The sequence below is a fragment of the Cebidichthys violaceus genome, unplaced genomic scaffold (assembly GCF_023349555.1).
Source record: "Cebidichthys violaceus isolate CVI_PGR_0920_01 unplaced genomic scaffold, fCebVio1.0.p SCAF_10, whole genome shotgun sequence".
Taxonomy (NCBI): Eukaryota; Metazoa; Chordata; class Actinopteri; order Perciformes; family Stichaeidae; genus Cebidichthys; species Cebidichthys violaceus.
In genome coordinates, this window is record NW_027176263.1 from 9,280,296 (window position 1) to 9,290,911 (window position 10,616).

At 39.9% G+C, this 10,616-nt stretch overlaps 1 protein-coding gene across 2 annotated transcripts; it reads right to left on the reverse strand.

Annotated features, from left to right (window-relative positions):
- Window positions 1-1,251: 1,251 nt before the first annotated feature.
- Window positions 1,252-10,280, reverse strand: tmem87b (transmembrane protein 87B). 2 transcript variants are annotated; one of them, XM_068724831.1, is made up of 19 exons: window positions 10,119-10,280; window positions 9,231-9,291; window positions 9,047-9,138; window positions 8,812-8,946; window positions 8,686-8,739; window positions 8,380-8,545; window positions 8,104-8,165; window positions 7,608-7,791; window positions 7,423-7,522; window positions 7,203-7,296; window positions 6,008-6,081; window positions 5,037-5,143; window positions 4,835-4,893; window positions 4,641-4,744; window positions 4,477-4,550; window positions 4,289-4,359; window positions 4,040-4,092; window positions 3,904-3,934; window positions 1,252-3,055 (listed from the first exon to the last, which is right to left on the reverse strand). In XM_068724831.1, exons 1-19 carry the CDS (start codon window positions 10,266-10,268, stop codon window positions 3,014-3,016), a joined length of 1,713 nt encoding a protein of 570 aa, XP_068580932.1. In that variant the 5' UTR covers window positions 10,269-10,280; the 3' UTR covers window positions 1,252-3,013. The 2 variants fall into 2 exon arrangements, with proteins under 2 accessions (XP_068580932.1, XP_068580924.1); XM_068724823.1 differs by lacking the exon at window positions 6,008-6,081 and adding an exon at window positions 6,328-6,401.
- Between the last annotated feature and the right edge of the window lie 336 nt (window positions 10,281-10,616).

Consider the following 10,616-nt stretch of genomic DNA (forward strand, 5'->3'; position numbering starts at 1 on the left):
ATTTGATGAAGCTTTTGATAAAGTGTTTTTGAAACTATAAGAAGTGATGCTGTACTACGTTACTATAGATTTTGTGTCCTCTGTCTTTGGTGTTATTAAGGATCGGTTTCCTGTGCCAATGCTGAACTACTGTTGGAAATGGGCACAAATAAATGTAAGTAAAACATTCAGCTACAGTATCAATATCCTTCTGAAACATATTTTGCCTATTCAAGCACAAAAGCAGAAATAATATTGAAGTGATACAGCAGGCACACTATATATCTATCTTTGGCTCACCATCAAAACAGAGGAGTCATGTGTGTCACTGGTAGGCTAGTCCACAAAGAAAAGCACTGTAGAGGAACTTTACTGTACTTTTAGTGTACAGGATCCATGTCCATGACTGTGTCATCTTTCATGTGGGATAAATGTTTGGAAGAAATGCAGAAATATGTGAAGGTATAGGAAAGCAGAATGAATGCCTCTGACTTTAAAGTGGCCTATAAATCTACCATAGAGCAATAAAATGACACTTGCTTTTTGTGGTGGAGACAAATATCATACTGTTTGATTCAGTCCTCTTATCAGCTAAGATATAAAGCATATACAGTAGATAGATAAGAAAACTGGTAAAAAAAAAAGAAAAAAAGAGAAGAAATGAAGGTAGCAGCTTGCTCAGATGGATGAACCAGGTCTCTCTGGTGTTCACAGGGGTGTTCTTAAAATGAGGCCATGTTTTCCTGTTTGTCTCTACATGAAATCATGATGGGTTTTATTAGTGATTTCATAATTGCACAGTTGCAGTTGAGGTATTTTGGCTTTTATTGACTGGTAATTTATATCCAAATACTGCAGCAGAGGCCTATGGCAGGTTTGTCTTCTTTCATGGAAAAGAGTATAAACAAACCCAACGTCTGGTATTAAGTGTTGTCCATGTTGGACAATAGAGTGTAATTTTAAAATGGCACTCTAATGTCAAAGGTTTAACCAGTTTGGGTTACATAGAACAACTTGTATTGTCAACATGACAAATACATTGAATTGCTGGTAGATTTATTGTTGTTTCAGCGCTTTTGGTGACAGTGAAAACTCAGGGTTTATATTTTCAACAAGTGGGTTTCATGTAAACTGTCTTCTCAGTCTTTCCATCTGTTTCATTATCATTTATTACAATTCTCCTCAAATAGCCCATTTCTTCTCCCATTTCCTCTTGAATCTGGTATTTACAAGAGAAACATTCTACTATTGCAGCAAAAATCACAACCATAATAAAATATGTATTTTTATTTCCAAATGAATACTGAAAATCATAGTCTCCTGTGGAAGATTAATATTTAATCTGAGCGGACACACTTCCTGAGAAGGAAGTGAAGAAAACTGCTGGTATGAAACGTTTATGCCCAGTTCTTTGTGACACCCATGAGAGAAAAAAAGACAGTCATATTATCCAGACACCGCTCTACCTGTGGAATTATGCAATAACAGGAATCAGCCAATACCCATCTGTACAAATAATCGAGGTCCACTGCAGGTGTCTGCAGTTTTATGTTACAGGACAGCTTGCCACCAAAAGCACAATCATTCCAGGTTTCCAACCAATATAAAAACAGAATAGTGACATTATAAACCCAAGTGATCAGCTTTTGCTGATGCTCGCCATAGAACTTATCAAATGTGTCATAATATGGGATGGCCCAAGTCCTGCTGTTACATTTACTCAAAACAACACACATGAAGATGACGACAGTGTTCCAACTCCAAAACTACACCGACAAAAACACCAGGGCAGCCAATTTCAGAAAAAAATTATTAAGACGTATTTGACAAAACATGTTTTCACAGTGTTTGCGAAACCACAATGATTTCTTTTTTTACCAGCAAACAATGCAAAGCAATACGAAACAAGCTGCAGTTTGCCGTTTGCCAAACACATTGTGAAACTGTTCAGGGTCCAAATCAATCAACCAAATGGAAGCACACATTGTAAACACACTCCAGAGTAAACATGGACGAACACACTCTGTAACAACTTATAAGTACACTTGAAACACAAATAAATAACGAAATTATTAAATGCCATATTAACATACATACAGTATATTGCTCCCTAATTCAAACACCTGCCTACCCACAAACAGAAGATTCAAAACATGACTGCTAACCCCCAATTCTACCCTTCTGAACCTAGTTACATTTCAATTCAAATAGTTTGTGCTTCACCCCCCTCACACACCGATACCGAGGATGCCAGAGACACGAACAACACTTTCATACATACTTTTCTCAACGACCTGAACAGTTTAGGCCTCATACAAGAACTACATGTAGGCAAAGATTTGAACTTCAAAGTGCATAAGAGCAAAATGTTCTAGTCAAAGTATATGTGTGTGAATTTATTTTTGTGGGCAAAACATTTTTTTTTTAAATAAGTGTGCTTCAGATATTTATATATAAAGACAAAGCCTGTTTGGAATTAATTAAAGAAATTGAAATTATATCTTAGATAAACCATTCTTAGTGTTATTTACTGAGGAAAAAAGGCTTTTTAATTATTTCCCCATCATAAATAAGCATCTTGTTTTATTACAACCAACCAATAACATCTAGATACCCGCAAAAAGACACGTAACGTATGTTTGAGGGTATGTTCATGCATCAGGCCCACTGTTCTTAATTCTCTGATAAAATAAATTCTCATCAACATAACAGAAATAAATACAGCACTTAATATAAAATGAAAAATTCTCTTTGGAAAGAAAGGCTCAAAACTGATCACAATCAGGGAAATGGTGAGCCAGTTGGTCAGTGAACAGACAATTTTCCTCTGGTAGAGTCCTTTGCTCTTGAGAAGTTGAGGAAATGAGACCTGGACCACCCTGCGAAGTAGAAGCCGTATGGGAAGAGGCCCTAAAATAAAAAGTAAACGGCACTCCACCACCACCACCCGACTGGAGATCCTGGAGGAAACCCTGCTGCAGAGTCAGAGACGACAGCTGCTATCTTCTCCCGCCATGTCTGGAAATCGTTTGCCTCACTCCAGCTTTGACATCTCATATCTGGTCGTCATGATTTCCTGCAAAATAACATGCACACAAGAAACTAAACATTTTTCTCCAGGCTATCAAGAAATCCCTTGAAAACCAATGTTACTGCATGTTATTATTCAGACACAATGAACCATTTGACTCACCCCCCCTTAGTTACTTTTGCTACGCCTGTCAAGCTTTCCATTCTGGCAGAGCACATGTGCAGTTCACAATAACTGTACCACCCGAAATTCTTAGTAATTTATTAAACAACGGGTCTCTGATTTCAGACAGAGGAGGACAAAAGCACAACGGTCGTTGGCAGATTCTATAAGCTGAAGCTAGCTAGCTAGCTACTTGTACTCATGACCACATCCAGCTGTGATATCGCATGGTGCTATAGGGTTAGGGGCCACGAGACACCACTGCAGCACAGGCTGTGGAAAGAGCAAGTTGTCACCACTAGTTGGCAGGGAGAGCCGACTTGTTAAGACTGGGTACAGTCACTCTTTTAAGTGCAGAGCATTGCTCTCACTACAGCGCCATGCACACCATTTCGCAAGTGAAGAGATCCAAAGCGTGACAGCCTGTGGTGCCTCGTTACAGTTGCTAAGCTATGATTGGACAATCCCTCTTCGGGGGAGAGGTTTAGTGAACAGTCAGCAAGTATGTGCTTGATTTCAAGGTATGAACAAAACGGATTCACTGCGGGTCCCATCACCGAGTCCCACCGATTCAGTAACTCCAAAATGAGTCCCAAATGAGTTTCTCTCTTGGTGTTTTTGGACAAAGTTACTCATCCCCACATATGTAGACCAGCTGTTTCTGGTTAAAGGAAATAAGGTGTGTGAATCCTGTTATTATATATATTTATAGATTCTAAAGTAATTCATACCTCATCTGAGTCGAGCAGGACTGGTAGAGCTCTGCAGCAACAAACATAAACAAAGAGAAACTCTGTTAGATTCACACATGTCTTATATGAAAACATCTTGCTGGATTCATAAATATAAATTTGATAGAATGCTTACATATCCGTAAGAGAGCTAGGAATGTTATCCTCCACCCACTTCAAGTCTTCCTCCTGTAAAAGTGGAGAAAAAAAAAAAAGATGAAAAAATAAAGTGTGAATAAGAGTAAATACTGCCATCTGCTGAAATACGCGACACTTGTACAGCTGCCTTTGCTACTTTTTTGCTGTTTATTTTGAATAAACTGTACTGAATTACACTAATCAACACAGAAATATTCCAAACCAAGAGTGCAGTTGTGTTACTCACTGGGTTTATTTCTGCAGGCTTCACTGTGCCATTCGTCTCACTTTTAGATGCTCTCAACTTTATGCCATCAGCTGTGAAGAAAAAAGACGTAGGAAAAGAAATATTAAATGAGTTCAAAAGCACTAATAGACACTCCAAATGTTTGCAGTGTACTGGATAAAGGTAGAGCTCCCATGATGTTATTGTACCAATGTTTGTAGAGGCGATAAATTCCTCAATCTCCTCATCGTCAGAGTCATCAATGAGAGGTGTGAAAGCATACCTGTGGACATGCGAGATTGATAGATTAACAACAAAAGTGTTCAGTTCAATTCATGTTGGTGAAGTCAACAGTCCCCAATGTAGTGCTTGCCTTTGGTTGTTTGCAGACGGCCTCCATAAAAACATTATGACGAACAGAATGACGGAGAACAGGAACCTCCAGAAAGCATCTTCCACCCACAGCTCAATCCAATCCTTTACACAAAAAAGGGCCAATAATCAATAAAATGTTCATCTATTTAATTTTTAAAGCAACTACTGATGAATGTGCCAAACTATACTCACAGACTGGCAATCTGCAAGCCGGAACTTTTTTGCTATCCAACCCATGAAAATGATGGAAGCTGAGGGAAATAAGGACAACGTTTGAGACAACTAATCAGGACTTGTGTTTTCACAGGTTATGTATGGATGAAAATACAAATAACTAGAAATCATGAACGCTGATCCTCAATATTCTGATTGAAAGTGTAGTCGTACTACTCACCAATGACAGCAAATATAAGTGTGTTTGTAAAGTGCCTGTACAGAGACAACTTGACGGGGTTTTTCCTCAGCTTCAGAGTCTTGATGGTTTGAGCCAGGCTGACGAAGATGTTAGTGGCAGTCAAGGTAAACATGTGGCAGACATTACATAGAAGCTATATTACAAATGAATCAATGGGACCTTTACATGAGTATACACACACACACTCTATCTCTTTCTTCCAGACACCGAGTCACATGTAAATAAGTGGCCAAATGACTAGTAAATAAGCAAATACAAGTGAAATATATATAGGTTATTAAGTCTTTACACTCCTAACTAGGTTTACTTACTAATGTGGACAACTGAAATATATGTATACAGTATTTTTTTATTTTACGTGCCATTCTTATTGCCTAAAAAATAAGTCTTTGTCAAAGTGCTACTTAGGATTGGGCAATATGACAATACTGCTCAAAACTGTGAATTTATATAATAGTGGGAACTATCCCTTAAATGTTTTTTAACTAACAATTTTTCAATTGATGTTGCAGAAAATGTGCTATGTTCAAATTTGAAAAGAGGTTACAATAGAGCATTTTATCCATATTGCCCACCTTATGTATTCTTTAAACCGGAACACCTGTAAAGGGAGGTGGGTAGGCATGCAAATCACTGGCTTCTACCAACTCAGGCCAAGACCGTCCATTATTAGAAACATAGCCTGATGTCACCGATTGTACAAGAAAAGAAGCGGTGAGAATGGAGGATTTTAAGAGCAGTTAAATATAAACCAGAAAGAAAAAAAAGTTGTTATAAATTTCAGTGGAGGATGAATGATGAATGCAGTGCTGTACGTTTCACTGCCATCTTGTACTTTAAGTGCTCTTTCACTGCTAATCATGGGAAAGGGCTCTAATTTGGGCTGGTGTGAAGGAGGTGAGGAGCAGAGGGGAACCACACAGGGAAAGGTTGTGGGTGCACTAAAGGATATCCACCAGCATAGAGAGGAGTCAAGCAGAGCCAGGGGAATGTTGGCCAGCAGGGCCAAGTCAGAGTCTTTTGCCTAGACGGGAGGACAAAGCAGGACCAAAGCGTACAAGGAGGAGGAGAAAGACGGCAGCAAGGCCAGTAAATTATAGAATCATTCACCAAAGTGCAAAGAAGAAAATACCAATTAATCCAAACCAAGAGGCAAGAAAACTCACTGTCACTTGGGCTCAGTTAATTAACAAATATGTCCACTTTGTTGTTACATGAGGGTACAAAAAGCATTCATTATTGATGTTGCTGAGGAGTACACTGAAAGGATATGAACCAGATGGCGCAGGAGTCAAAAACAGCCAGAACAATTGCTGTAATGAGAGCGGGGCCATTGTCTCGACCCTTGATTTTTGGAGCCCCAACAAATCAAGAAAATACACAAATTGTGATGTCAGTTTTACTTCAAATCACAACGCTTTAATACTGTACTGCCAATTCTTAACTACTTATCAATGACTCGAATCATTGATCATCAGATACTTTATCAAGTTCAGTTTTTATCAGCAAATTTGCCAACTAACACTAGCTGAGTGTTGCTGCAAATAAGGCAATAGAGGAATGCTTACAGAAAATTGCTTATCGTGTAAATTTGTAGGTTTATTTTACCACTCATTGCACTCTCAATGCGTACCCACAAGACAGCTGCACAGACTACAAAAGTACAGTAAACTTGATGCAGCATATTTTAACATTATCCTCAAGAATTGTATTTAGATCTGACAGTCCCATTATGACGGATACAGGGAAATCACTTTAATTTTGACCAAAGTAAAATTAATTCTGATTGATTATCATCTGTGATAAATACCATCAGACTCAGACAGCTGATGCTGTGACAGGACGTCCTATTAACAACAACACTCATGTTCCCCTAAGGTTCCAGTGATGTGGGTGCAATCTAGTCCACGTATGACCCTAGAGAATCCTATGGAGGAGTTACACCGCATTTAATATGCAAGTAAACATCACACCGATTCAGAACATAGTGAACTATTAATGTCACACAATGTGATGCACACAGTTTGAGCTACTGTAACGCACAGCTTTGTTCAGTGGCATAACTAATGGAACATAACGTTACGTCTCAACAGATTTGTGTCATATGTTATTGTTGACATTTGCAGAGACTGATCTCCTACTCACCCCAGTAATCCTCAGGACACCTTCAATGCTAGCAAAGGAAAAGTAGAGGATTCCAAGCCCAACGACTCGGTGCATTACTTGCCCGAGTCGAGGCCTAAAATAATACAGACAAAGAGAAAATTGTAAAAAGTGAATTGCCTGATTTGTTTGTACAATACTTTGTGGTTCTTCAATCAACAAACAAGTAGCAGCTTTGTGTGAAAAACACACGTTGACATACTTTACAATGCCATAGCCAAGGCTGACGATGATGACGAGCAATCGAGCCAAAGTCCTCTTGAGGGCAGAGACCAGCTCGGCAAAGATCAACAAGCCTGGAGCTGAAGGCGCAGAGACGGGTGAATAAATGAACATTTACAAAACATTTTACTATCTCAATGGTAACGATGACCTGGAGACACTCACAGGCAGAGCCTACAGCGTTAGTGTTTTCATATTCGGCACAGAAGACAGCTTTTTCCACCATTCCGAGGAATATGACCCCCGCTACCCAGAACTGGATCCTCAGCAGATCCTTCCAGTAGCAGGCTGCCCAGATAAACCACAGCAGGGCGTAGAAGATGTACACCATGCACATCACCATGTAGAACTGCAAACAGACAGTGAGGGGTTTAGTGTATAAACACATATGGAAGCAGTCATGCCACATCTTTTTTATTTTCCCCACAGAGTGCAGACTACTTGTACAGCTTCAGAGTGATTTGCTAGGATCAGATGTTGCTCTTGAGTTTATGAAACGTAATCTTCTTAATTCCCTGGAGTGGACTGTACTGGGCAGACCGGAGCTTACTGCATTTCTATTGTATTTTAGGTGAACTGTGCCCCCCCCCCCCCCCCCATACTAGCTGGGAAAGAATCATTTTGTAAATGCAACATAAATCACATAAAGTCATCTACTTACAATCATGAGAGGCCATTCTGTGATAGAAATGTAGCCATGGCTGCCTTTCATCACCACATCAACTGCAAAATAAAACCCAAACGTTAAACAAATATTCACAACACATTAAAGATATTTTTTTTCTGCTCGTGATTAGGGAAGTTAATTCTGCACATTCATGCGCCACCAACCAACCCATGCTTTCAACTGAATTTCTAAGCAGAGTAAAATAATACAGGGTGTTCAAGTTCCTCTATGCCAGTCACACAATATGTTAGTTGCACATGATGCGATTACCTGTTAAATTCCAGTTGGCTTCCGGTTTACTGGACACAATCTTAACAACCAGCAGGTAAGGCCCGTCCTTCCACGTTGTGGCTATGACGTTGTCGTGGATATTTACATTGCTGTTGTTGGCGTTGCTGTCATATTCCTCAGTGATCCATCTGGTGTCTTTTTCATCCTGCAGTATTACAAAAGTGGTGCAGTGTTTATGAAAACAAAGACACTGAATACTGTCAGGTTATGTTTATTTTCTTACATCTTTGCCTACTTTAACTTGCACTATTCTACTAAAAATAAAGAGTATTGATGTTTTCTTACAGGCACTTCTCCGTCAGCAGGTGAACTGACTGGACGTGGCTCTGCCTTGGCTTTCTGAAAAACACAGACAGTTACCGAATGCTGAGAGATAATAAACGCCACGTGTGACTAATGCAACAAACCTACTTTGAGCACTGATAAGGAGTGCAGGCCATCGTTACACGGTATGGGGCTGTGTTTATGTTCGATGAACTCCCCTTGTCCCAGGGGATTTGGATCCAGGCCCTCCCCACGACTCAGAGGTGTTCTCCCATACATTTCCTTCAGACAATGACAGTCACAACTCAGCTTTCACAAACACTCAAGGCTAGATAGACAAGACCGTCAGATAATTAGTTTCACATTAAGCTTATGTACTTACATCAATATTGTTGAATTCATTGTGACAGGGGTAGTATTTTAAATACCAGTGAATAGAGAAGGTCACCGGCTCAGGACAGCCAAAATGCACAACTAAAAGAGGAGGACACAAGGAGACGATAAGCACAAGATACAAAAAGAGGCCCATTCTTTAATGAGTCATCAGCACTTTTTCCATGTCTTACCTTTCAATTCAATGTCTGTGTCTTTATACATGGATTTTCTTAACAGCAGTGGTCTTGAGGTCTGCAGGACAGATAATTAAATTATGAATACATTAGTTTATAATAAGTTTGAACTAATTTATCATGTGGGGGCTCAGTGGTTAGTACTGTCATTGGTTCGAATGCAACCCTCTCTGTTTGTGAAGCAGAGAAAAGGCCTGTGGGTCAGGTGAACCAGAAGCTTTAATATTGTCCATAATGCCTGTCTGTCTGTCTGTCTGTCTGTCTGTAACAGACTGGTGGCCTCTCAGTCAGCACACCTAATAGTGCAACTAGATATAGAGACAGAGACAATAACAGAGGGAATTTGAAACTTCTCGATACTTTAATTATTGATCAAGGCTTTCTAGTTCTCCTTGGATTGAATCTGGGAACTGTCTTAATACTGAAAGAGAAGAGGAGCGACTCCACCGTGCAAACACTTGATTGTAATGCAACTTTCAGGGTGTGTTTCCGTGTATATTACAGCAATAATGTGTTGAAAGTTGGTGATAAAAGGAGCTCAGACCGAGATAAGGGAACTCAGTTGAATTACAAAGAGTCTTTGGACAGCTGTACAACATAGCTAAACTGTAGCCAGCTAGTTAGCCGACGGCTAACCTTCTCCACAAGGTGCATGCTAATTAGCCAACAACACACTCTGCTCTTTCGGCAGGCACACTGTATCCGTGTCTATTAAGGATAACACGTCCTAGTCAAGAGTGGTTAACGCGACACGATTAATGCAGGAAGGATTACACGACTGTACCCACACTGGCAGCTGATAGCGAGCAAGCATAACAAGGCTAAAGTAGCCAACGTTAGCTAGCCGGTGCTGCAGTTATCCAGTGTTTCTGGTAAAATACTCACATTTACAACTGTGATTTTCCAAAGCCCTGTCTCTGGCGCTGCATTGACTGCGTGTATGGTACTGAATAAAACTACAAAAAGGACTGCCCAAGGGTAGAAAACTCCTCTGGTCGGACAGCTCCACGTCCTCATCCTGACAGCAGCAGCCATGTCGGTGTGGGAGTGAACATCACTTCCCTGCAGGCGTCGCCGTGAACCACCAAAGGACGGGTTTTCACTTTAACACCTTAATCGCCTGTCCCAGCGTGGAGTTTGACCGCTCTTTTTATTACAAAAACACATGTCTGCTAGAGCTGCAGGTTTACTATTAGACAGAAGGATGAACTACTTGCTCCTTGTCAGCTAAACTTCAAACCTAGTGACCTAGACCAGGAAACATAATCCAAAAAATAACCTCAACTTTTTAACAGTACAGTTTACAGTACATCACCGTTTTTTAAGTTCTGGCAGTTACCTGAATAATTATCATTTTGTGACAATTTGCTGATCTATGCAATT